Source organism: Crocodylus siamensis, chromosome 4, assembly GCF_052110815.1.
Source record: "Crocodylus siamensis isolate JL-2025a chromosome 4, ASM5211081v1, whole genome shotgun sequence".
Lineage (NCBI taxonomy): Eukaryota > Metazoa > Chordata > Crocodylia > Crocodylidae > Crocodylus > Crocodylus siamensis.
In genome coordinates this window covers 90,986,810-91,014,782 of record NC_143398.1, presented here as the reverse complement: position 1 = coordinate 91,014,782, position 27,973 = coordinate 90,986,810, and the positions used below count along the sequence as shown (strand labels likewise).

The 27,973-nt window shown below is 41.0% G+C and overlaps 1 protein-coding gene across 5 annotated transcripts in view; it reads left to right on the top strand.

The window, feature by feature from the left end:
• TMPO (thymopoietin) overlaps nucleotides 1-23,960 on the top strand; it is a 42,554-nt gene extending 18,594 nt beyond the window's left edge. Inside the window, exons 3-11 of one of the 5 annotated variants that reach the window (XM_090042866.1) lie at nucleotides 680-844; nucleotides 2,768-2,868; nucleotides 12,602-12,721; nucleotides 12,835-12,930; nucleotides 13,571-13,681; nucleotides 14,522-14,632; nucleotides 14,708-14,773; nucleotides 14,964-15,058; nucleotides 22,090-23,960. In XM_090042866.1, coding sequence (XP_089898992.1) covers nucleotides 680-844; nucleotides 2,768-2,868; nucleotides 12,602-12,721; nucleotides 12,835-12,930; nucleotides 13,571-13,681; nucleotides 14,522-14,632; nucleotides 14,708-14,773; nucleotides 14,964-15,058; nucleotides 22,090-22,402 — 1,178 coding nt within the window. In that variant the 3' untranslated portion in view covers nucleotides 22,403-23,960. Of the gene's footprint in view, nucleotides 1-679; nucleotides 845-2,767; nucleotides 2,869-12,601; nucleotides 12,722-12,834; nucleotides 12,931-13,567; nucleotides 13,682-14,521; nucleotides 14,633-14,707; nucleotides 14,774-14,963; nucleotides 15,059-22,089 lie in introns of all 5 variants that reach the window. The other 4 variants (XM_090042865.1, XM_090042863.1, XM_090042862.1 and 1 more) reach the window with 4 other exon arrangements.
• The last annotated feature ends 4,013 nt before the right edge of the window (nucleotides 23,961-27,973 follow it).

The following is a 27,973-nucleotide window of genomic DNA, read 5'->3' as shown; positions in this document are numbered from 1 at the left end:
ATTATTTTGAACTGTTAACTCTACTGTAGTGCTTAGCCTCAACTCTTTCTAAAACAGAATAGTTAGGACAATAGAACTTAGTTACTTGCTTCATTTGGATTGTTTATGAATAAAGCTAGCAGAACTAGTATTTTTTTAATACTTAACTGTGAACCACGTACCTGATGGGACTAGTGTTCTTGTGTAAATGGACAATAGCAATGAAAGGTGGTTGTGTACATAGAACTGGTGACGTAAGATTTCTTGAGCCATGTATTTTCTTTTTCTTGATTTGCGTCTTTTTGGAAGTTGTAAGCAAGCTGAACAGGGGTGTTTTAAAAACTATACAGATGCAGTATGATGGTAGGCTTATTGGATAAGGCATAAAATGAATATAGTTTGTTTCCATTGATTCTGTAAATATACTAGCTGTAAAATGACTGTTACCATGAATTTAATGTGTGGAAATGTTTAACTCAAGAGCTTGTGGCCCTCGTGAAGGTACTGAAGTGTATCTTTCTTACTGCAGCATACCTGGTCCCAATTGGGATTGTGGATAGAACACATGAGTGATTTAGCGAGGCCTATTATTGAGTAGATGTATCATGTCTTCAGTAGCTGTTTACTTTCTGAGAATGTTTGGCCAGACAGATTGACAAGTCATAATCTTCTATCATTTTGAATATGTTTTATCTTATAGCTACTACAAGAAAGGTCTATGAAAAGAAATTGCTGAAACTAATGGAACAAGGCCCCGAGTTGAAGTCTCCAGCACCTGTCCCAACACCAGCAATTTCTTCATCTGCTGAGAATACCAGACAGAATGGAAATAATGATTCTGACCAATACAGTGACAATGAAGAAGGTAAGATGGTAATGGAAGGTTAAATGTAAATGAATGGCTTTAGGGTTGAGCAAGTGTGTAATAGTAAGTATGTACATGCAAAGGCATTTCAGGTTTGAGAATTAAATTAAGTGATTGCTTCAACTTGGGGATCATAATAACATGGACTAGAAAACAGCCTTCTGGTTGTATGGTCCCCCACTAGTTTTACCAGCATGCTCTGATTTTTTTAGTTTTGAGTTGTCACATATGCATTACTATAATATTCCATTGATGATCTTTAGATATTTTGTGTGATTCTTTTACCCCACCTTCTCAATTAAATATAACCTTCTTTTGCACTGATGACATCCTAAGGATAGGAATCAGAATAGCTTCTGAATCTGAGAGTAGACTTTTCTTCAAGATCAGGGCTTCTAGAGGTACACTTCCTCTTCTCTTCACCCCTGCATCAGAGTCCTTCTTAAGGATCAGATTTCTGCAGTCAAAGGATAGATCTGCAACAGCTTTCAAAGGGATTACAGTAACTGTCTCTGAAGTTCATAAGCAATATATCTCCTGTCTGAGCATCTGAAGGATTTTCAGATGTGAAATCCTTTTGCATCTTTCCTTCAGTAAGTGTTGGGGCTTATCTGTATGTCTGAGACCTAAAACCTATGTGCATTTAAAATGCAGTAGCTGTTCCTAATTATGACCACTCTTTCAAGAATAAATATTTATGTAAAGTTGATTGAGAACCATTCCATGTACAGACAGTCCTGTTTATCCTTGAAGATGGTAAGGGCTTCATTGAATGAAAAGCAGGTTTTGAATAACTACTGGAGTGTATGTGATTCATGAGGTCCAAGGGTGCATCTTGCTGATCTTTTTATAGGGTATGGTATTGAGGATAGAGACACATGCATGGAATTAAAGGACTATTCTTGGAAACAAGTTGGAAGAGCATCCCCTTTGACAGAACATGCCCAGCCAGGGATAGGTAGGGAAGACCAGTCAGGGTTTGAAACACAGTTAATAATTTTGTTATCCACAGATTCTCCTTGCATGTTTGTTTGTCTGTATTGATCTGTATTTCTGCGTGATGGTCTTTCAGGGTGTTGTGGAACAGATAAACATTCCCTTTTCATGGGATAACTTTGAATGTCTAGTCAAAGTTATCAATAGGGAAAGGAGGATTTGTAGACTAAATGAAATTGTCAGCCGGTAATTATCAGTTCTCATCCTTTCTGTCCAGTATTTCCTTTGATTCTAGGAAAATATTTAAAAACTAAAGGTATAGAGGGATAGCATTTATAATACTTCAGCTTCTAGGTAACTTGAGCTCTAAACCTTCCATGTAATGACAGAGGCAACACTTGATGCCAGTATTAAGTTAGTCACTAAACGCTGCTTTGTTTCTTGTTTTAATAAAGAGGAACTAAACAAGAAGCTCAAATACACAGTCTTGACAAAACGTATATACAGGTATTCAAGTGAAATGTTGTAATCCTATCCTGGCCCATAGCTTATATGAAGCTATGAGCTATATGATTTTTTTTTTTTTTTTCCCCCCAGAACATTAGAAGCTTTAGCAAAAACATGAATCTGTCTCGTTTTGTTTTAAGAATATTCTTTAAAGTTATTTGCTTTGTTGAACAAATCCATTTTGGACAGTTGTCCAGGGCCTTATAGGAATTTTGGCATTTTTTTATAATGTGTTCTTGTCTAGGAGGAGGCAAACCAGCCTGTATTTGAGAGCATTCATTTAATTTTGACATCTAAACTTTTGGCTGCTGGAATGGACCACAATGTGAACTAATTTGGTTATAAAAAAATTATTTTTTTGTTTAAACTACAAACTAGTAACCTTTTTAAGAGAATTTTCTAAGGAAAAATACTCTTCTGTCACTCTTATTTCTATTTTACAAATAAGAGCTAAAATCAGTGACTGCTTCATTTTTTCAGATCCCAAGGTGGAGCTCAAACTTGAGAAGAGAGAACCGCTGAAGTCCAAGACAAAAGCTCCAATAACCCTGAAGCAAAGAAGACTTGTTGAACACAACCAGGTATCCTTGTTTTTCTTATGGAAGTCATACTTTTAATGGCATTTTCTTACTGGGTGACTGCTTGTGATTGTGAATAATATACTCACCAAAGCTTCTGAACTTACTTTTATAGTAAAACTTAACCAATAGTTACCGTATGCTTAAATTTAACAGGCTAAACTTTTTATTGCGAGTTTGCTAGCAGCCTTGTTTTAATGTGGCACAGGAAGCTCTAAACTAGCTATAGCTCTTGTCCAGCTGATGAGGCTCCCAACTGTGGTGGCATAGCTACCTTGATACATGTGCAAGTTAAAGCTGCAGGGAAACCAGCTTTAAAGTTGTTACACAATTTTCCAGCTCTGACTATAGCTGGATGGACCTTTTATGGCGTGATGGTTACTTTGCATGTGTAGCTGGTATAAATGAGTTGTGCAGTTAACTAGTTCATTGCACAGTTTATGTAACAATAGAGGGGGCCTTTAGTAATTTTGCAAGCAAAGTCGCTGTATAAAGTTTTTAAAAATGGACACCTCCATGCTTGTCGTGGATTTTTGCTGTTCATCCTACTTGCTTTGACAGGATATAAATACTGGCATTTGTCTTTGGTATATGGTGGGGCTTTTTGTTTTTTGGGGGGTTTGTTTTAATTGCTATGTTAGTCTTCTCTTGTGCTACATTTTCGAAGTCTCACTTCAGCGGTTCTCAAGTGGGGTGTTATGGCATCCCAAGGTGCTGCAAGACTTTCTGATAAATTGCAGCATGGGCATCACGGCTGCTACTAGGTGAACTCTTCATGCCACCTTGTGCACAGCTGAACTAAGAGGGGCTGTGGCATGAATGTGCTCTCTTGCTTGCAGTAAAGTTGTTTGATAAACCTAGAGCAGGAAAGAGTCCTTGGTCCTGCTGCAGCTTTTTTTGACCCCACACAGCATCTCTTGGAAACAGATGTGCATGGCAAGTGGAGTTGTCTCCTATGCCTCTGGTTCCAGAAGGAGCATGTTGGTGCTGGACCAAGAAGGTTGTGACGAACAGAGCCCACTCGCCCCTTATTTTGGTTCACTCCACCCTCAAGCCATGAATGGACTGGGCATCATGGGTCCCCATAGCTCCTCGGACCCATTTCCCTCAAATGTGATTGTTGTAGCACGAGTAGTGGGGGACACAAGCTCTGTGAAGACGTGACTTGGGCTCTCACCTGTGGCTCAACCTTGGCTGGCTCTCGGGACCAGCACATGCAGCAGAGAGGCTTCAGCTAGAAGGAGGGTCATAGCCTTGGAGGGGAAGTTGGCATCTGGTGATCCGGGAAGGTTTCTTCATGGGGGGGTGGGGGGATCTAGGGCATGGGAGCTGAACTGGAGGGATGGTTTAAGCCCCACATGGTGCTGCCCCAGCCAGTGGCAAGCACAGGGAGGAATGGCCCTTAGTGGGATGGTAGTGGAGTCTCTGCTGTAAAGTGGCCTTTCTCTTCCTTCATGATCTTTAATGTAATGGATTGGGAGCTTCTAAGGAGCAGGAGAGCCTAGGGCACAAGGTAGTTTAAGATCTGTTGCCCAGTGTCCTTTCTGTCTTGCATTATCTGATTTCAGAAATGCAGCTGAAAATTGGGTCTGGTGTTGGCTAGGAGAGAGGGTGAGGTGGGGCAAGAGAGTGTGAAAGAGCTAGCATGTGCATGTGGAGCAGGGATGCAAGGGAAACTGCATGTTGTCACCAATGAGCTAAAAGCTAGTAAAGCCAGACAGGACCATGCTTGCTTGCAGACAACGTTCCTGATCTTTAGGGAGCAGAAGCTCAGCACTCCTGGAAAATCAGGCCCCTGTAAAGCAGGGGTGGGCAAAATGTGGGCCGGATGCGGCCCACCAGGCCATTCTATCCAGCCTGCGGGGTCCCTAAAAAGTTTAGAAAATAAATATTAATCTGCCGCTGGTTGCCTGTCATGTGGCCTTTGATGGCTTCCCAAAACTCAGTAAGCAGCCCTCTGCCCAAAATAATTGCTCGCCCCGCTGTAAAGTATCTCAGTTGAATTCTGCCGAAACTGGAGTGCCTAGAACAGTGATTCTCAACCAGAGTGCTTTTGGGCTTCATACATCAAGGTAAAGTGAGGAGGTAGGGAGCATCTCTCTCTGCACAGGGAAAAGGATCTTTGCCTACATCTGTAGAGGGTCCTGCTAAATTCAAAGAAGTTTACAGAGGGGTTCCTTGAGTCTAAAAATGTTAAGAATCACTGCTTTAGCCAGTCATTTAAGTCATTGTAATATGTGCTTTTTAATGCATTACAGCCTCGGTTACCCAGACCCCGGTTGGAATGCACCTGCTAAAAAGCCATTTGTCCCACTGAATACATTTGCATAAGTGGAGCCACAGCATCCTGTGAAGAATTGCATGTGCTAATACATGATGCACAGTATAAAATCATACCAGTCTAACACTACATTAAGTTGAATAAAAAGAGAATAGCAGTATTTATGCGATGACAGCAATTACATATTAGTAGGATTAAGTTGCAGTTTGGAAAACTGCTCTATTTAATGCTGTATACTTCCTCTGTCTCTAGTGAATTTCACCTGCTTGTGAGATTTTTAACTGCAGACACTACCATTAATTTTTGTTATTAATAGCGCTGCCTTTTTTTTTCCTTTTTCAGAATTTATTCTAAATGTTGTTCAACCTACCAGAGGAGCTTTTCCTTTTTTCTTTCAAATGCACAAAAATTTCCAAAACAAATGTACTCCTTTCTAGGCCTTTGATATGCCCAAATTCAATATTGGACTAGAAATAGCTTTTCTAGGTCAATTATATGACTTAAATCCAGTATCCCATGGCCCTTTCAGGCTTGGAAGGGGAATTAGTCAAAAAGTGGTCACCCTTTTGTAGTTGGACTCAAGCATGGGGTATGACTGCACTAGAATATGACCCATCCATGGATTTATAGGGATACAGACGTGTCTTTGCCAATCCTGCCATCCAGTTATCTGTGTATTCACATATCTCTGAACCACATAGTTAGTTGCAGTCTTCAGGCCATTTACTTAAAATTTGGCTATCTCTGGGTTGGGCTTTAAGGTGTGTTTTTCTTAATATTTTGTATAGGGCTTTTTGTTTGTTTGTTTTTCCCCAGAAAGTATCTATGACCCAGTTTTAACTTAGCCACTGTCTTATCCAGATAAACTGGATAAATGATAACATGGGAGTACTGAATCTCTCAATACAGTTCTTAAAATGATGAATGGTTTACTACTTTGGTCCAAAATGGACCTTTCTTTTTTTGTTTTACGTGGGACAGTGGATATTTTAGTAGTTCCATCTACAGAAGCAAAAGGCACTACAGCTATTAATAGTAGCTTATCATATGTAATATTCAAAGCTCTATAAACATCTCACTAAAGCACCATAAACTTCCAAAGTAAGCTTTACTCTTAGGAAAGAAAATTCCTTTTGGATAAGGGCATCTCAGAGTTGTTTTGTTTTTGTCCCATCACCATTCTCTCCCCCAGTTCCCTTTACAGTCTGATAAGCTAGAGGAGCATAGAGGGCCTTCTTTCTTTTGTTTCTATGTCACCGTCTCTGGAGAGGCTCAGGGTGACTTACAGTAACAGGCACAGTTAATTGCTGCTTCAAAAATAAGGAAGACAATTTTTGGACTGGGGCTAGAATGTGAAGGAAAGGTGGCAATTTTGGGGTTTTTCTGTTGGCAGTTCTTAAAAATTAAGGTAACTTAATGTGATGACTTGTGTAAAAATGCAGGCTTCAGTTTTGAGTTTCACTTAGATTGGGGTGGCTGACCTGCAGCATGAGTGCCACAAATAGCACAGACAGCCTCTGTGTGGGGCTTGTAATAACTTGGGGAGGTGGCAGAAGGCAGAGCAGGAGAGCAGACTAAGAGCATAGGATGGGGAACAGAAAGTAGAGGAAGAGGATTGGAGTGGCACTCGGGGATAATGTATGGCTAACTTGTGGTATGCCTGCCAAAAAGGTTGGCTTCACTGTCCTAGATGCTATGCGAGTACTTCATGAGGCAAGGGTAGGGAGCAAAGCAAAGCTAGGATTTAGTTCCTTTTTGTCTCTTTGAAATCCATCCTCAGACTGATTTAAAGTAGTTTATTAGCCCCCCAGGCACACTGCAATGCTGTGGAGCTGTTCAGAACCTTTTTATTCAACTCCTTTTGGCAAGCTGCATGTTTCATAGTTTCATTGTTTCTAGGGTTGAAAGGGACCTGAGTAGATCATCTAGTCTGACCCCCTGCCATGGCAGGAAAGAGTACTGGGGTCAAACAACCCCAGCAAGGTGTTCATCTAGCCTCCTCTTAAAGACCCCCAGGGTAGGAGCCAGCACCACTTCCCTTTGGAAGTTGGTTCCAGATCCTAGCCACCCTGACTGTGAAGTAGCGCCTCCTGATATCTAGCCTAAATCTACCCTCTGCCAGCTTGTGACCATTATTCCTGGTCACTCCTGTCAGTGCTCGGGGGAACAGGGACTTCCCCAGTGCCTGCTGGTCCCCCCTGAGTAGTTTGTAACAGGCCACTAGATCCCCCCTCAGCCTTCTCTTGTGGGGGCTGAACAGGTTCAGGTCCCGTAGCCTTTCCTCATACGGCCTGCCCTGCTGCCCCCTGATCATGCCAGTGGCCCTCATCTGGACCCCTCTCCATGTTGTCCACATCCCTCTTGGAGTACTGCGTCCAGTTCTGGGCGCCGCACTTCAGCTGCAGCCTGACCAGTGTCGCATAGAGGAGGAGTATCACCTCCTTGGACCTGCTTGAGATGCATCTATGGATGCATGACAAGGTACGGTTGGCCTTCCTGATCCCATCTCCACACTGCTGGCCCATGTTCATCTTGGCATCGATGATGACTCCAAGATCCTTTTCCACCTCTGCATTGGCAAGAATGGAGTTCCAACCTGTAGGTATGGTGCTGGTTGTTCCTCCCCAGGTGTATCACTCTGCACTTGTCAGTGTTGAATCCCATCCTGTTCTCATCCATCCATCCCTGTAACCTGTCTAGGTCCGATTTTGGAGCCTATTCCTCCCTTCTGGCGTGCCCACATCCCCCTATATCTTAGTGTTATCAGCAAATCTGAATAGGGTGCTTTTTACCTCCTTGTCCAAGTCACTGATGAAGATGTTGAACAGTGTGGGCCTGAGGACCGAGCCCTGCGGAACCCCACTGCCCACATCGCTCCAGGTCGAAAATGACCCGTCCACCACCACTCCCTGGGTGCAGCCCTCCAGCCAGTTGGTGACCCAATTGATTGTGTGGGTGTTGATGCCACAGTCCCCCAGTTTCTTAATGAGAACGGGGTGAGAGACGGTGTCGAAGGCCTTCTGAAAGTCCAGGAAGACTGTCCACTGCTACCCCCGCATCTAATGATTTGGTGACCTAGTTGTAGAAGGCCACCAGGTTGGTCTGACAGGACCTGCCGCTGATGAGCCCGTGTTGGTTGCCCCTAAGCATAATCTCCCTTGCTGGCCCCTCGTAGATATGCGCCAGAATAATTTTCTCAAAAAACTTACCCAGGATCGAGGTAAGACTAACTGGCCTATAGTTTCCCAGGTCCTCCTTCTTCCCCTTTTTGAAGATGGGAACCACGTTGGCCCTCTTCCATTCCTCTGGCACCACACCAGAGCACCACAAGTGCTCATAAAGCTGTGCCAGGGGTCCTGCAGTGACCTCAGCCAATTCCCTCAGTACTCTAGGGTGGAGATCATCCGGACCAGCTGACTTGAATACATCCAGTCCCTCCAGAAGTTCCTTAAATAGTTCCTCACTAACCCTTGGCCTAGGTGTGCCTCCCCTGGGGCCTGAGGGGGGCCCAGCGGGGGGTGGGGGAGGGTGACTGTTCTGGTTCCTGCTTAGGAAAATGGAGGCAAAGAAATCGTTAAATAGGTTAGCTTTGTCGTCTGGTGTGATGACCAAATTTCGTAGTATGTCCTGCAGGGGCCCCATGTTACCCAGAACCTTCTTTTTACCCCCTATGTATTTAAAGAAGGATTTCTTATTGTCCTTAATCCGGGAAGCTAGTCCCAGTTGCATCTCTGCCTTGGCCTTCTTGACTGCCCCCCTACATCCCCGAACAACTGCAGTATAGTCATCCCTGGTGATGGCCCCTCCTTTCCATTGCGTGTACGCCTCCCTTTTTGCTAGGAGACATTCCTGGATGCTTTAGGTGAGCCATGGGGGCTTGTGTGCCCTCCTGCTCCCTTTGATCCTCGTTGGGATTACCTCTCTTTGGGCTTGGAGGATCATCTCCTTAAGGAGCGACCACTCTCCTTGGACACCTGGCTCCCCTCCCCTCTGGGACCTCAGTGCTTCCCCAACTATTCTTCTTAGCTCAATGAAGGCTGCCTTGCTGCAGGCCTTTGCGACCTTGTGCTGGATGGTGAATTCCAGCAGGCGATGATCACTGTCGCTCAAGTGGTCAAGCACCCGCAGCCCCCTCACCAGGTTGTCTCCTGTAGCCAGCACCAGGTCCAACAAGGCATCTCCCCTGGTGGGGCTGTGCACCTCCTGGGTTAGATGGAGGTCCTGCACTCTGGCTAAGAACCCACGTGAGCGGTCAGATCTGGCTGAATGTTCTTCCCAGCAGATGTCTAGGAAGTTCAGGTCCCCCATGACTACCACATCCTTTGACTTCACTACCTCTGTGAGCTGACTTAAGAATTCCTGGTCGATCTCTTCCCCTTGGTTGGGTGATCTATAGTAGACCCCCACTGTTAAGTTTCTTTCCACTCGACTGCCTTGTATTCTAACCCAAAGCACTTCAGAGTGCCCCTCCTCTGATTCTTTGTTAATTGAGGAGGATGTGTATTCCTCCTTAAAGTAGAGTGCCACGCCCCTACCTTTCCTTCCTATCCTGTCCCTCCTGTACAGCCTATAGCCCTTGATATTCACCACCCAGTCATGCGTTGAGTCCCACCACGTTTCAGTGATCCCCACTATGTCCCAGTTGGTGTCAGCTAGCAGGAGGATGAGTTCCTCCTGCTTGTTTCCCATACTATGAGCATTTGTGTAGAGGCATTTGAGGCCTCCTGTGGGTGTGTGCACTGGCCCCCTACTTTCAGCATTACTCTGGCCCCTGCCGCTTACCTGTGTATATGTTTCACTCGTCGGTCTAGGCTGGGCTGTACTTGTGGGTGTTGCTTGGTCTGGCAGTCCGATGATTCCTCCACCCTCATCTTCCCCCTCCCCTTTCACCAGTGAGCTTAATTTAAAGCCTGCCGGAGGAGGTCCGCCAGCCTAGAAGAAAACACACGCCTACCTTTAGGGGAAAGGTAGAGCCCATCCCATCCCATGTTGCACGCATCCATACTAGAAAAGAATGGAGAACACAGTAGTGGATTTCCTTGTGACTTAAATAAATACTTCTAACAGTTTTAGACTCAAAATTAGCCTAGTACATGGAACTTCTAAAATCTGGTGGGACCTAAGGTCTAGTTTTTAAATGTCTAGTAAAATGGATCACTGTATTGCTGATAAATTTGGAAAATTATATAGGAAAGCAAAAGACTTGTGCTCCCTCTGCTGGATCTGTTGCTGCAGGAAAATAACAGTACATAATGAGCTGTGCAGAGAATCTTAAAGCTATTCAACTAAACTGTTTTTGCTTGAGGACTAGCAAAATAACAACAGTTTTAAACCAGTAATGCTTTATGATCTTATTCCCATTATCAACTGTGGAAGCTCTAACAGCAGAAATTATCCTAGCCACTTCTTCACATTGCCTTTCTTCAGGTCCCAACTGTAGCTTTCTGTGAATTTGATACTGTTTCCCAATGTGATTAGATCTTTTTGACCTGCAAAGAAGAACTGCATTAACAAATAATGGGAAACTTTTGGATTTTCATCGTTTAGTCTGTATTAAGCCATACAAGTGTATTATGGAATGACTTCCCAAACATAGTGGTGGCAAGGAAGTCCAGTTTCATGGTGATGAAGGGAAACTTTTGGAATAGTAGTCGGACCATGTTATATGTAGCTTGAGGCTTCATGTGTTTGGTAGCACTGCAAGGGGATTGAAACAAATTGACCTCAGTATATAGGTTACCTCCATGTGGGAGATGTTTGGTAATCCTGTATTTCAGGGTTTCTTTCTTTGATCCCAACAAGCAGGATTTTCTTCCCTTTTTCCTCAGTTTTCTCCTTTTTTTTTCTTTCTTTTGAATTAATTATTTGGCTTGTAGGTTTTCTTGCCTTCCTACAAAGGCAAGAACACCTACAAAATGATTGGACATTGTGTAGAGTCCCCTGGTGCTATTGAGAGAATTTTCTGGTACATATTTATTGGGTCTTATTTCAGGTCAAACTGATTGAAGCCAGATTTGGGTTCATAGAATTGGCAGGGATTGTTAGGCCAGATTGGCAAGGACTTTTTGGCAGGGAGGGTCCCTTTCTCTGTAGCATGGTCCACATCTAGGATTGTGTTTGTATTTTTTTTTTCTTGCGTTCCCTGTTACTCTGGTGTGTCTTCCTGTGCCTGATGTTAGTTTTTCTTTATTGGGTTGCTTTGTGGCTGTGGTATGTTGGAAGCTGGAGTGGATATTTTTTGTGAACCTTTTTAGACCGAAGGTTACCTGCAAAGTCAGAAGAGTAGACTTGATGTCCCTTCCAATTCTTTGTTGTTATAAAACAAATAAGGGGAATCTTGCTTACATGGTGTGGACACAGGAGCAAGCAGCTGGAAGCTCAGAGGTTGAAAGTTTGAGGCCATAGCAGAAGTGCACATGGCACAGCCATGTCAGATTTCAACAACTCTGTGAATTCTGCTAAATACTTTGTTTCAAGGACACAAGAAAGTGAAGGAAAATAAGGGTAAATTAATTCTATTTTTTTTTTCTCTTCTCCTCCTCCCCTTTTACCTTTACAGTTCTTTTGCAGTGGCTTCTAACATTTTGGTGTAGGCTTATTGGTGGCTGTAATGTAGTTATATGCTGCAGCCTTCTATGCTTTTGGGGGTTTTAATCCTTTTACCTTGGTATCTGACTGGAACAGAAAAGTCTGTTCTTAATATTTAAAAAAGAAAATACTGTTGTGCTGAAAGATTATTTTTATCTTCCCTGTTCATTACAAAACCAATCAATCATTTGTTGAGATTCAAAATCTAGAAAGAAATTCAGTTTTGTTTTTTTTACTGGCAATTCATAGCAGTTGGGGTATGTAGCCAGGGAGACCTGTTAAGGGTGAAGCACAGTTCTTTTGGGTGTAAAACTCAGAAGGTTCTTACTAAAGTACAAATGGAAGTTAAATTGAACAAAAGCCCAAATTGATCTAACTGTGCTTTTTTTTAAAACAGACAAAGGAAGCCCTTGGAGAAAGTTGACTTTTACTGAAATAAAGGGCTTTCTGTCTGTAGGAAGAGTGGTTTTTCAATAACTTTGTGGTGAGGGTGGGGGATATTTAGGAAGATGATAGGACATTCATCTCATTGCTAGTGGTACTTATCCATTATCCAGCTATATTAGTTTGTGCTGTGCTGTATATTCCTTTCCTAGTGATGATTTTCATTCTGTTCCAGTAGTAGTAGAATATTGTCTAACTAATTCCAAGAAATATAGGAATCCTCTCAAGGGTAGTCTTAGATTAGGCAAATGATATAATTCAACTGTCCAATGTAGAAAAGTGTTTTTGGAAGCCAAGACTTACTGGAAAGCAAGCATGCTATGCAAAAGCTTTTTGGAATATGCATACTGTTTTGGCTTTGGTTATGCATCCCATGTTGGGACATGGCTCTTATGCTTGCTAACATGTTTGATACTTGAATAGACCTATTCTCAAGATGAAGTTACTGAGACTGTCTGGACAAGTGGATCTTCAAAGAGTGGACCTCTGCAGGCAATTTCTAGGGAATCTACAAGAGTATCAAGAAGAACACCAAGGAAAAGGGTGATGAGAGGCTTATTGTCATTTAGACAAGCTTTATTTCCCCCCCTCTCTGTCAGGGCTCCATCAATTATTTTTATATTCATTTGTTTTTGTTCTTGTTTTTAAATGAACAGGTGGAAACTACAGCACAATTGCCTATAGATGATGCAGTAATGTCAGAGAGTACTCCCATAGCTGAAACTATATTGACTTCAAGCAACGAGACCCTAGTAAATATATTTAATAAGTTATGCAAGTAGCATTCTTCTGTAATCTACTCTTACCTGTTATAGTAGAAATAATTGAAAAGTTCTAACTTTTACTTTTTTTTAAGGGCAGTTAAGATTAGGGGGGAGGTCTTTTTCTCTCAAAAGCTCCACCTCACTGTTTCAGTTTCAAACAATATACAAGTATTATTTGTACTAGCATTTGTTTCTGAAAGTAAGGAACACCATCACAATAGATTAAGTAGACCACTGGTCATTTCAGTACAGTAGCTGTATCTTCATTGGGGATGGGGAATTGGGTGATAGGAACAGACTTTGAAGTCTTGGCCCTTTTTCAGTGGCTCGCTCACTTGAATTACAAGCAGCAATTCTACTTGAAGTGTTTTTTATGAGCATCTGTCTCCTAAGTAGCTTAAAATTGTAGAGAGGAAAGGATCTTTTTGGGTGTTATCTTTTATTGGACCAACTGTATAGTTGCTGAATGTTCTTTAGTGTGTTCATTTCAAAGTTGCTTTTCCTAAATCTGTCCTTGAATTTTTCTTAGTATCAAATGTGTAATGCACAGGTTTTATGTATGACAGTCCATTTTTCTTTCCAGTGCATTTTGGCTAATTCTGAGTCTGAACAATTTGAATTTCAGCAGGTTGTCAATAGGGTGCCTGGAAATTTCAAGCATGCAACTCCCATACAGTCAATCAGTGAATTCTCAGATTTGTCCAGAAGAACATCAAAGAAACCATTGATGACAACTGAAGTAAATGAGTTACAATTTTTAGATTATTATTGTTTAAGTTTTCTGAACAAAGCTCTTGCCTATCTCTTAATCCAGAAATGGGATGGAGGGTGTACTTGAAAAGGTGGCATGAATATGTTTAAATCAAAGTAAAGTTGTGACTTGACTTAACTGGAGAATGGAGGGTTTTTCCATCTTAAAAATTTGCCAACATCATTTTTTTTTTCCAGGGGGGTAGGGGCGGGGCTGCCACTTTAGAATTTCTGGGTGTCATGTCTGCAGTTTTGTGCTACTACTGTTGACTGTGTAGCACACTTGGGTTTTTTTTATAACTTCTTGTCACCGTATTTGATTAGCTCAAATGTGCCAGAACTTTATACAGGGTTTGTCTGATTTAACTTTAGAAAATCAAATAACGGGGTTATTTTTAAACCAAGAGCTTGGATTTTATTTCATTTGCTCACATTTTTAAGAAGCAATAGAATACTTGCGTAAAATTATAACTCTTAATTTTGAGTGCTGCAATGTAGAAGTAATAATAATAGGAGATATTTTCCATTGGGAAAATATGATCCCAGTTATACTGCAGGGTGACAGACTACAGCAAATCAGATGGCATTAATTACTTCCTTGCTTGCAATGGTTGCAACTAAAGCTTAAGTGGGATTTGTAAACCCAGCCATCTAGTATGTATGTCTCTTAAGTATATGTCCAAATCATTGTGTATCTTGTGAAATGGGCTATTCCACTTGCATGGGCAGATATGATACTACGTATTTGTCGGAACTAATAACCATGAAAAGACTGACAACTCTATTTTCCTCTTCAAATGCCAAGACTTAGCATTTTGCTATATTGCAGCATTTTCACTTACCACAACAAGAAGAAACATGTCGTCCTCATCAATGCTTTTATGGTTATGTAGGTCACACACAGTCCAGTGATCTGCTGAACACTGCCATGATAGAGGAGGTGATTAATTTTTTTCATAATCATTATTGTCTGGTTGGTGTTACTGTATAAGTAATGGTATTCTTCATATTGAAGGAAAATGAGGACAACGCTGAATGCATTGGAACACCACAAAAGACCAGACAGTTGCCACTAACAAAGGTTAAACCAACAATGATAAACTAGGAAAGAGATTTCTGAAACTCACTGGGTGAATCAAATTCTCCCCCTCAAATCACATAAGGATAGGGCCTATCTCTCTCTGTTTCTCTATGGCTTAATAGCTATATATACTGTAGCTCTTGCTCCCAAGATGCATGTGTTGGGATTATAATTCTTTTTGTTTCCGTAGGTAGTGGAGAAAACTCATACAGAAGAACGAAGAGTAGAACGGGATATTCTTAAGGAAATGTTCCCATATGAAGCATCAACACCTACAGGAATTAGGTATTGTTTAAAAAGCGTTTTTTCGCATCATTTTGATAAATCAAGGAAATAGTTTACTTTCATCTAGTTGAGCTGTATTTCTGGAAAACCTCAAAATTAATCTGTACTCTGGCTGATCTAGATAGCAGCTGTGCCACCTCTCTCTCTATAGTTATAGCTATCTCCTGCATACAGCTTCGTTTAAATCTGTGGGACTAGCACTGAAAACATTTAATTTGTTTTTAAGGCTCAAAAGTCTTTTTAAACAAGTTACTTTAAATAGAATTTGTTAAACAGGACTTTTCTACTTCATTTAAAAAAACAAAACAAAACGAAAACATAATTTCTTCTGAAACTAAGGCCACCATCATGTCCTGATTACTTAAGGAAAGAAAAGAACTGTCAACTTCAGATCAGTTGCTGATTTTATATCTCTTACTTTTGTTTAAAAAATAAATAAAAATCCCAGGCTGATCATAGAGTTCCATCTGACTTAATAGTTTTAATAAAGCGAATCTGTTAAATTCAGACTCTCCGTGACAATAGCAGAGGCAATAATAGGCACAACAGTCTCCACTCAAAGGGTTATCTAAATGGATTTTTTAACTGTGTAAGGATATGAGGTAAGATGGATAAAGTAGATCCACCTACAATTACTGGTACCTGTCCTTTGTATCTGTTGTATCTGCTTTGTGAACATGTGTGTACAGTCCTTGAAACGTCTTGTTTGGACAGCATATTTAACGAAGGCATGCTCCAAGTCACAGATATTGAAACTCAAGATTCTGCCTCCAGTGGAACTGGATTTCTGTTTTGGGGAGATGGGTGCATACATGGACACTCCCTCAAAGGAGAATTGAAAGTTATTTGGACAGTAGGCCTGTGCAAAACAGCACCATTCCACTTTGACTTCTGTTTCGATGGAACAGTGTTTTGTTTCTGCTTTCGTTTCATTTCGAAAGCACTGTTCCATTTTGTTTAGTTGAAACTGTTTTGATGTTTCACCTATATGCTATAATGGGGAAGCACGAAACTCCCCATAATTTTGTCATTTCTTGCCTTATTTGGATGAAATGTGCGGGGATGGTAGCCCTTTCTGAAGGCATGAAACCTGCCAAGTTTCAAGGAGACAGGTGCAGAGGTTTCTGGGAAACTGCACCTTGATACTGAGCAAAAGTCCTGTCACTTGCTGGTAGTGGCAGCCTCCTGTCATCCGGCAGACAGACCCGGGGGCCTGCACTCCTGGGAGAGCTATAGGGCTGTTTTGGATTTCTTCACAGGGTGTGGGCCCCTGATCTGCCTGGCAGATAACAGGAGGCTGCTGCTGCCGGCTGGGACGGGCACCGGGTGCAGCCCATGCCAAGTACCGGGAAGATTGGTACTGCTGCGGGTCCCAACTGGCAGTGACGGCATGCTGTCATTCATAGATTTCATAGACATTACAGCTGGAAGGGACCTCGAAAGATCATCGAGTCCAGCCCCCCACCCAAAGGGCAGGAAGTCATCTGGGGTCATAGGATCCCAGCAAGATAAGCATCCAATTTGCTCTTGAAGGTGTTCAATGTAGGTGCTTGAACCACCTCCGATGGCAGGCTGTTCCAGACCTTGGGGGCTCGGACAGTGAAGAAATTCTTTTATGTCCAGCCTGAAATGGTCTTGTAGTAGTTTGACCTTGTAATCCCTTGGGGCGCTCTGGTGGACAAACGTTCCCCCAGATACTGCTGGTCACCCCTGATAAACTTATAGGTGGCCATCAGATCACCCCTGAGCCTGCGCTTTTCCAAGCTAAAGAGCCCCATGGCTCTGTGTGTCAGCACACAGATCCAGGGGCCTGCACCCCCAGGAGAGCTGTGCCAGAATCCTTTCGGGGGTGGGTACAGCCCCCAGATCTGTGCCAAATGACAGGAACTCTGCCAGCCTGCAAGGGGAAACTTCCATCTCCCATGGTTTTTCTGTTTTTTTTAAAGGAGAAAATCTGCCTTACTGCATTTTACATGCCAAATGGAAAACCTGGATTCCTGGTTATAAGGCTATTCACTTTAAGATGTCTCACTTTAGTGTCAGTCTCCTGTCCAAGATTTTCAACATACTGAAGGATTTTTCTGTCTCACTGTTTTCATCAGTTGTCTTTTTAAATCTCATTCTGGGTTCCTTTTTAAATTGGGGGTGGGTACTTATTTGGGCTGGAGAGCCAAACTCTCTGCTCTGCTTGCAGCAGCTCACCAAAACCACCAAAAGTGGTAGATTCCATGGAGACCCTGATGGCCCACTCCAGCAGACCTGCCTAGGACCCCTCTCCGGGCAGGGTGTATGGATGAAGCCGCGGGCAAAGAGTGACATCCAGGAGCAGGACTGGTGGCCAGGACCAAAATTGCAGGGCAGTGACAGCATGGGGCCAGGGCCCTGGGGCAGCACCATAATCTGCTCCCAGCATAGCCCCGCACCGTCGCTGCCCCATGATCCCAGCCCCACCTGCCTTTCCTACTTCTAGGCACCAGACCAGAGGGAAGTGGGGCTAGGAGCAAACTGGACTCCTGAGAGCTGGGTTCTTGACAGGTTTTTCAGCTTTTAAAGAACACCGTCTCTGAAGCCGCTCATCAATTCATTTCAATTTCTGGAAATCGAGGTGCATCCCAAACTGATTTGGGGATGAAGGCTTGGTCAGGTTTGGGGGGATTGCTGCCTGGCTTGCTGCTTCTGTGTGCCTGAAGACTCAGGTTTCATGGCAGTTAACCACAGTTCCATGCATCTCCAGCTTATTTGGGGTGGGAAGTGGCTGGGTTGCAGGGGGTGCTACCTGGACCCCTGCCTGAGGGCTGGGGGCTATCCAAGGACTCCACTGCCACCAGTGGAAGGAAGCTGAACAGCTCTTTTTAAAAGCAGTTGCCTTTAAAAAGAGTAGAGGGCTGCCCCCAGCCAGGGCCTCTGCAACTGAGTGCAGACAATAAAGGTTGTGGCAATAGAGTTCTGGCTGTGTACCAGAAAAGCCAGTTTCTGTGTGGGGGCTTGGGATGGAAGAATAAAGAGTAGTGCAGAATGGGATGCCTGGAGGATCAACCAGACACTAATCACAGAAAGCTTGATGTCCTCACATAACACTGGTTCAAAATATTTGATTACCTGGGTATACCTTTTGACACATTACAGGAAGTTTCAAATAGTTCTGACTGGCTTGTATGTCAGCATACTTCCAGTTTAAACCACATTTAAACTGGTCTAAGTATTATCTGTTTGCACCTTTTATTGTCCCCAATCATTCTAACCAAAATCATACTTTGATAAAGTGACTACACAAAACTGACACCCTATGGGGTTTAGCTGGGAAGAGCTATAGCAAGACAGGTGTTCCTGCCCCAGTTGCTTCCCAGTCTGGCTGCAGGAAGCATGTGACATGTCTGAAATTGTGTCATAGCATTCTAGGTGCTGTGGCGTCCTGATTTGAGAACCACTGCTCTAGAAAAACATGCAGGTGTATCCTTTGGATGAATACTTAAGGTCAGAACATGAAATCTGCTTTTCCGGAACATGCAGTTCATCTTGGGGTTGGCCTTTGATAATTTCTGTTTTAATATGAGTAAGCTCCTGTTCTAAGAGACTACAACCAAATGGACGTGTTTGTAATACCAGTTTGCATTTGAAAGCATTGGGTCTGGTCCTGTTACAACATAATTGCAAGTCCAGGAGTAAGCATGTATGGTGGGGTGGGGGAGAGAAGCTTTTGGTATTCTTGCTGGGGAGAGTTAGAAGTAGACATGCTACATCAAACTTGGGTTTTGTAATTTTTACAAACAAAACCCAGCAGTGAACAAGAAGCAGGTATTCTTTCCCTGAAGGAATTTGGATTCCATTATTGGCACTTACTATATCTAATGTTAGATTTATTCCTGCTCTAAAGCATTGGGGGAGCAATAAGGTAGAGATCTTGGTTCCTGCCATTGCATTCTCTGGTTTTATATGGTGACCTGTTGACTGGCATGATTAATGGGCAGTGTTTCAAAGACTTGAGTTAACCCATAGTTACCTCAGTTTAAAACCGAAGACTAGTTATGACAAACTAATATGCAACCAATAGGGAAATATTTTAACTAAAATTTCATATTAAATGCCTATTTGAAGCTAACTAAACTAGTATAAAAATTGATTTTTTTCTTAATGTGAGTCTCTTCCCCCTACCAAAATAGGGCACAGTTCTCTAAACTACTATTGTGCTGCATACAGGGTGCATCTACATGTGCCGTTAAGGTGACAGGATAAACTCTGGCACAGTTTGCACTGGAGTCAGCTGCTCCTAGGCATAGTATCTGCACATGCAGCCAAGGCAAAGGAACCCTGTGCTAGCAAGGAGCCTGTAGGGGGAGTGGAATCAGTCCTAGACTCTGGAGGTGGTGGCATTAAGTGGCAGAGAAGCTGGCTGGGGCACAAGGATGGTGAAGCATAAGATGAGGTGTCAGGCAGCTCCTGCACTTCAGCACTCTTGTCTCCAGCCAGGCCCTGTCACTGTCTACCAGGGTAGATTTGATTTAACTCGAACCGATTTCAGTTGCTGGTCAGGAAGCCTCAATTTCAATTGTTTTCTATAAAAAGTGCATTCTTATTAATATAACCTTAATATATATTCACAAGTCAGAGATGTAGGTTTCATTTTTAGAAGGTACATGATATACATTTTAAACCAGTGATTTATTTTGATATGTTTTCAGGTTACTTTTGCAGCTACATCAGAAAACTGAATTAGCTTTAGTAAATAAAATAAACAAATCATAATTAAAGCAGATACTTGTGAAGTCATCGGAAGGTGTACTTTCTCTAGTTCATTAGATTAATCATGGATATTTGGTGGATATTTTTGCCATGTTGTATTAGGAGGAGGACAACAACAACCGTCACCGACAACAACAGACATTTAAGTTGTTTTATTTAAAACAACAAATTTACCAATTTTGGATATTTTTCTTCAAATACAACCATGTATAACTATTTTAATAAGCATGTGTATTTTTGAATTTTTATTTTTTTGTTAAAAACCCATTTCACATTTATAACTAAAATAATTAAGTTATTTCGGCCAGGTCAGCCTGAGAAACTTAAAATACTAGGTCGTGCATAAAACTCGATCTTTACTGTCCTCTACCTGTTTATTCGTAGACTGCAAAAACAGACGGGCTTTCCTGCTTTTTCAGTTCTCAACTGATTTCTCAATTTAGAATGAATTAGTCCAAAGGAAGAAAATATTCTTTCCATACCTGCAGAGGAAGCTACTGCTGTTATACTGGATTATCACTTCAATAGTCTCTGATGGATCTAGGTGCTTAAGTGACTTCTACCAGTTCTGGTGTAACTTTCTTTAAAGCATCAAAGGCAAACATGTTTCTTGAATGGTTCACCCTTAGCCCTGAAATTTATTGTAGTTGGTATTGTGGAGGGATAGTTGCTGGATGCCCATGTCATAGCCAGCTCTTCTTCAGCAGTTAAGGATTAACCCTGGTACCAAGTATTTGAGAAAATTGACAAGAAAATGAATTTGGGATAGTGCCTGATCCATTTTTTTTTTTTTTTTTTTAATGCCTGTAATTTAACTCTGCATATTTCTCTCTTCAAGGTCTCACTCAGTTTCTTCCAAATTTCAACAGCATCAGCTATAAAACAAGCAATTTATCTGCACTTTGTTCAGGGCTATGGAAATAGGCCTCAGGATAGTCAGCATACGTTCTACGTTTCTCTTTAGCCCAATGTTGAGAACTTGGGCTATGACAGTTCCATCTATTTTGTCATGATTTTATTCACAATTTGTCCTTCCCTTCTACATACCCTTCCCACACTAGATCTCAAATCGGTGGAGAGGCTATACTCAAACTTATCCTTCAACTTCTGGAATATTCTGCTCAATGTTTTTTTCTGTTTCTACTGGCTTCTCCCTCCTTGCATTTATCTCCAGCCTCTTCCTCCTTGCCCAGGTCTAGTCCACCCCCCAACAATCCTCTCCTATTCATTTAACTTCTTGAAACTGTACTTTTAGAGAGAGGTAAGGGCTTGACTCTGTGTACACAAACTTGCAAGGAGACAGTTGGGCTGATGGATAGGTAATCAGGTCTGTTATCTCTCATCTCCATATACTGCTGTAAGGAGGGTGTTATCTCTGAAGCATCTTGGTTTAGAAAACAATATTAAATTAAAAAAATCTGATTTTAAATTTAAAAAAAAACTTTTTATTTAAAAAAAAAAAAAAAAAAAAAAAGTATTGATTCTTATCCACCCTGTTGGCTACACATGCATTCCAGTGCACATAATTACTCCACCATAGGATAGTACTGTCCCCAACAGTACTATCCTGTGGTGGAGTAAATTAATTTACTGCACTTTAATTCCAGTGCACATGTAGACAATGACACTTTACTGCAGAGCTAATTAGCCATACTGCAGTAAAGCACATGTAGATGCATCCACATGTAATGCACCTTACTATGATGTATGAGAATGGAGATGGGACAGAGTACCCCAGGGTATATCTCTGTACATAAACCAGTTGGTGGATGGGTTTTTTCTTCCCCAGTGGGTAGTCCCCCAGACTTGAAGGTCTTTCCACTTAATTTTAGTGGCTTGACTTGCCTGAAGTAGTGGGGGGTTGTGTGGGGTTTTTTGTTTTGTTTTTTTTGTTTTTTTTGGCTTTTTTTTAATTGAGCTCATTAATTGCTACACTTGGATATCAAGAACAACAAAACGTTAAAATGTGGCAATTAGACAAGTTAGGATCCACAGATATACTTAGCTGAATATGCATTTAACCTGTACGCAGATCATACTATTTTACTGTCCTATCACTTATGAATCTTAATTATTTTCCCCGTACACAATTTGTGAAAGTATAACTAGATATGTAGCAGTAATAGCTATGCTTAACCTTTTTAAAACTGTACCTGAAATTTATATCTTTTATTAAAACCTTTTGATCCTTAATCATTTTTTTTTTCTTTTTTAAAGATAAAAATCTCCTTATACGGTTTGACATTACTCACGTAACTACTGTGTAATTGATTATTCTTTTTCATTAACAGTGCTAGTTGTCGCAGACCAATCAAAGGAGCTGCTAGCCGGCCTATTGAGTTCAGTGACTTCAGAGTGGAGGAAAGCTTTTCATCTAAATATGTTCCAAAATACGGTCTCTCAACAGACATGAAGGCAGAGAAAGCAACGACTAAAAAAGAACGTTCCATTCCCATGTGGATAAAAATTCTTCTGTTTGTTGTTGTTTCAGTCTTCCTGTTTTTGGTCTATCAAACTATGGAAACCAACCAAGGAAATCCTTTTTCTAAGTATCTTATGAGTGCCTATGAGCCAGATAGTGATAGTGTGGCACAGCCAGATTGATCTCCTCCTTTTAATTGTAATGAACTCTGCCCTCTCCATCGGCTCAAGGACTGCTTAAATAATATGATTGCGACTTGATAAATTGAATAATGAAGTGAAAAATAAGACAATATAAATGGACATCAGTAATTTGTTCTGGACTTTGGACTAGTAGGAGATTACTTTTGTGCCATATAAGTAACATTTTTTAGATCTCGAACTTTTTGTAGGCTTTATTTTTTTAATGTGGACATCGTTAAATTCATTTTTGAGAAACTGTATATTTGTTTTTTTGCAAACTTGGAAGCTGAGAAGGGCAAAATGTAGTAAAATGTGAAGCTGTGTTTAATCTCAATTTGTAGAGAAAAGAGGTTGTACTTTTTCTGCTATGCAGTTTGGGCAAGGAATGAGACAACACAAGTAATAAAGAGAAATGCATTTTTGGATGCATTTTGTTGTAATAGTATAGCTGACTATCATGCTTTGCAGAAAAAAGTACAATAATCTTTTTTTCTGTAGAGTATTGTAACATTTTAGTATATGTAACTAAACCTGTTGTATACATTTCTGTAAGTCTTAGTATCATTGTCTTAGTAACTTCCTTTAAGCATAACATCAACTTTTAATTGTAGCCTTTCATTTTAGTGCTAATATACTGTTGTAGGAATCTAATTACACATCTAATTGGCAATATGTCTTTATAGAACAACTTATTTATTAGTAATATGCGTGATAATAAAATTTGCATCAAATATAATTTGCTACCAAAATATTTTTGGGTCATTTTTTTGTTTGAAGGACTCAAATTCTAAAGCACTATTCCAAATCCTTTTTACTCCAGCATAACTAAGACAGCAGACAAAACTACTTCAGGGCCTTTTTTTTAACCTGAGTCTTTCCCACACCGCTTAATATGATATTTGTTGTGGATGTTCATGTAAAGATATGTAATGTCTCCTCCTCTTGGAAATTCTGTATTTCATGAAGTTTCATTTTAATTATGTGAAGAGGGCATTTTTTTTTAATTAAATTTAATTGAGTTTAAAATTACCTGTCTTGAGTGCAGTTGGTTGGCTTCCTCCCCATCCTTGATGGAAACATGCCAAAATATTTTAAAGTTGTATAAAGTTAAGATTTTCATCCCAATCAATGAAGAGTAAAACACAGTGAATGTATAAAATTGGTGCACTTAAGTCTTATGCATAAATGTGTTTTTTATATTGCATATTCTATACACAACTACAGTAATTGCACTTTAAGTGCTATTTCATTATGAAAAAGCTGGGGATATTAGCTAATGTAATCAAGTGTTTTGTTTTTTTTACTTTTAGATCCACTTTGCTATATTTAGACCATAGACATTCTTATGGGATGCTTTTACTCTCTGCATTTGTAAGGCAACTTCGACTGTTTGGTAGCAAAGCAATAGGGGTTTTTTTTTCTGGTTAAGACTAAAGCATTTATCCTTTGTTTTTTTCCTCATAACCCAAATAGGTAATTTGTTTACTCTCTAGAAAACTGTAACAGAAAATGTTCACTTATTTGTGTCAAAATGTGGAAAAATAAAGATAATGTAGTGTGTGTTTGTTTCTTATGAAAATGGCATGAAAAGGACAATCCGTTTTCCAACAGTATTCCTCATGGAGTTTGGGTGAGATGGAAAGAACAACTCAAATTAGTATTCAGTGGCAAAAGTTTAGATAGGATTATTGTCTTTTTAGGACAGTACGCTAGTGGATTTGTATAGCAATCAACCTGGTTCAGTGAAACTGCCCAGTAAGCAGTGTTTTCATCAACAAGAGAACTAAAAATTGGAACAAGGTAGGGGCATCAAAAAGGGCGAGTCTCACAACCCTTATTTGCAACCTAAATGCCCCTACCTTGTTTCAGTTTTTAGTTCTCCTTGTTGATGTCTTTTTACACATCTGTTTCCCAAGTCCAGATAACCTGCAGCTCCCCCATGCCAAGTTCAAGCATCTAAGACTCACTCCCTCCTGGGTTTGTGGTTTTGTTTTGTTTTTTGGTTGGCGGGGGGGGGGCGGCATCTCCAGCTTGCCCCCTGCTGAGTCCAACTGGCCTCTTGTTATCTTTTGCTAGTAAATTTCAACATCTCAATTTGTTCAGCTATTGTTTCTTATTGACTTAGTGTTTTTGGGTGCCTATACATATGTAGGGAGCTGGGGAATCTAGTTCATCAGAGCAGAGTTAATCATCTGAACATGTTCCAGCAGACTCTAGTGTCATGTGTATCAGCGTTCCTGTGCTGAAAAATGGTGGTGGGGTACTTTGAACTATAGCTGATGCATGTGATGCTCAGGTACTTTTTAATCAATGTGGCTTGCTAGTTAAATCACACACCTCCACATGCATACCTCCCACTGTAGAAATACCCTTTGGCTCCCTGCCTCTTCTTATTGGGTCATCTTGTGGTCAGTGAAGCCTCCTTAGTTGACCAATAATTGGGTCATGCTAGATGGTAGTTATAAATTCCTATGCAACTCTGATCTCCTTTCTTCTACCCGATTGCTGCTCAGTTTTCTGCTTCCTGCCCTACCTGCCACTTGCTGCCAGTTCCCTCCCCAAACAGGCTGTCTGTGCCACTTGACACCCATACTGCAAGTTAGCCACCCCTGTCTTAGAAATAATTCCTTCCTCCCTCTTCTCAATAGCTTATTTTGGCTAGTTTGGTTAATGTGGTTCAACTGAACTGTAATTTCACAAAATATCCTTTTAAAAAAAAAAAAAAAACCCCAAAAACTTTCTGCTATTCATGCTTGATTATTTTATATCCAAAAAAAACCCTGGTAAAATGTGACACAGCCAAGAACAGTACAATATGAATGCCACGCATGCCTTCAAAAGTCTTCAGTATACCAAAATACATGCACTTGACCTAATGTTACAGGTTGTAATAGTCATTGCATGCTTTTTCTTGGTATTAATTTTGTCAGTGTATATAATACAAACCAAATTTTAGTGGATAAAATCTATAGTTTAAACATCAAATTGCATGCCTCAATTCCATGTATAAATATGAAATTATATCACTGAACTAAAGTTAGTTTCCTGGAATATACAGTGTTTTACTTGGCTGCCTTTTATGAAATGTGAGTTATCCCTGGGCAAAATTATTCTGTTTTCCAGGAGTGCTTCCTGTAATTAATTGAATGGATATATTTTCTATCCTTATTTTTCCACTGGATCAGGGCTGTCCAACTTCTAACTGGCTGGGGGCCCCCAGCTAATGTGAGCGAGAGCCCCTGGGGCATCTCCTGCTGCACTGCATGTACAGGTGGCTTTCCCTCTTCTGCCCCTACAGCTGTATCACATGCGTGGGTGGGCTGCCCCCTTCTCTCTGCTGGACATGTGGGTGGACCCACTTTAGTGCCATGGCCATGGGCTGGCTCCCTTAGTGCTCTGCCCTGCCCTTTACCCTGGGACATGGGCTGGCAGAGAAAGTGGAAGGGGTGGTGGAGAGCCAATAGCTCCAGCTACTATTGCGGGGGGCGGGGCAGCAGTTGAGTAGGAGCCACAGCTTAACCTTTTGCATGCTGAGGCCCACAAGTTACCAACTGGACAATTGATGATAAGCATATGGGGCATACATCGTAGTTTAGCAGGCAGTATGTTTGCTTGATTGTTTCCAGATTTTAACATGAAGTGAAAATTTCGGGATTTGTACATGCCCTTAAACTGGGATTAGTGAAAATTAACCATTCTTTGGGAGTATTTGTAATAGTGTTGAGTAGAATATGTAACAGTAGATGCATCTGCACATGCATTTTAAAGTAGAGTTGACTAACTGGCTCCACAGTAAAGCATCACTGTCTACATGTGTCAGTATTAGGACTCAGGAAATGAACTCTGTCTTAAGTGTACTGTTGGGGGCAGTGATTGGGACTGCAGTGGTCTGAGTCAGGGTGGAGCAGCCACAGGCTGGCAACAGGCTCAGAGGAGTTAGCCACATGGCCCTGCAGTTTCAGCACTCGTGCCCCAGGCAGGCCCTCCACCTCCTGATGCTGCTACTCAGAGCCTGGGCCTGACCTCAGAGCTTACTGCGCTGGAGTTTATTTCTGGTGGGATGCATTGTAATCAATAATCTTTATTATTTTCCCTTTTTAAAATACTATCTTGTATTTCTACTAGTTTATAAAATCAAAACAAACCAAATGAAAATCAAGTCAGCAGATCTAAGGAACTGAGTAAACTTTACAAAAATCATAAAAGGTCTAGTGTTCTCCTAATGTTAGTGTTATTACCTTTTCTTTTGTATTACATGGCAGCTTGAATAATATATGTGTGTGTGTGTGTGTGTGTATTCAACTTATTTCTGAGGATCTTGGGAGTCACTGCAATTTAATATTAGTACAACAAAGCACTTATTTAATGAACTCAGCAGGACAGTTGTGTGTCAGAGTTCCATGTAAAAGCTCGTTCCTGTGAAGTAAAGAATGTGTATTTAATTTCACGATGACTAAATGCACCCAGTCATACCCTGTGAGGTCTGGAGTACTGTTTTGTACTCTTGCGATTCTTAACTCTGGAGCTCAAACTTTCAGTGGATGTACCATCTAGACATTCCCACATGTCCCCCCAGTTGCATTAACTACAACCATCACTTTAAACTAGTGGGGGAAAGTTAATATGGCAGACTATAGAGGGTGACAGGTGTTTTGCACTGCTTGCAACTGATTGGTCTACTCCAAATTAGTCCCTTTCTCCAAAATAGAAAAAAGAAAGCCAGCATTGGTTGTCTTGTCATCCATTTGATCATTGGCTTTTGTTGACTACAATTTGAGAGTTGCTGTCCTGAGCTATGTATGATTGCTCCTCCTTCCACTGGAATTGCTTAAACATAATCTCAATTCTTAATCTCAAATAGTAAATAGTTTATAAAAATCCAGAGACATCAAAATAGCAAAGAAAATGGTCTCTCATACGTACAGATTAATTACTGAACTGTTTATTTGGTACTGTAGAAAGGCAGGACTTACAATTTCAGGCTTTAATAGTAGTTCATAATTTTATCTGATGCTGACCTGAGACCCTGATTCTGTGAAGATGTGTAAAGCTAACATGCTTTTGAAGCTGTTCTCACCCTCTTCCCACCTTCACATGAGTTCAGATATGGTTTTTCCTGTGGGCCTTGGATGTCACTTGTACAAAAAGGTGGTAAGTGTAATAGGTATATTTATTTGTCTTACAAACATAACCACAAGTATTAATTTCCTTTTAAAAAAGTCTGACTCCTCTACTCTTTTTGAGTAAGAATCTTTGCTATAGTATCCTCCCGAGTAAAAAAGATCTTACTCTTTACTCTTTTTGACACCTTCCAAACCTCTCCCTCAGCCTGGCTCCACTTATGCCCCCACTTCCTAGCATGCCAAAGTTACTCTTTTTCTTGGTCTGTCCTTATCGAACCACCTCTTTTTATTTATTTATTTTTTTACACAAAACTGTGAAAGAGTTTAGTATAAAAAAAAAAAAAAAAATTAAGGACACGGTACCAAGTTCAGCAAAATTGGTAATTTATTTCTAACATACGCTGATACTTTTTTTACTTTGGATTTCACAAATTGCACGTTCTCTACT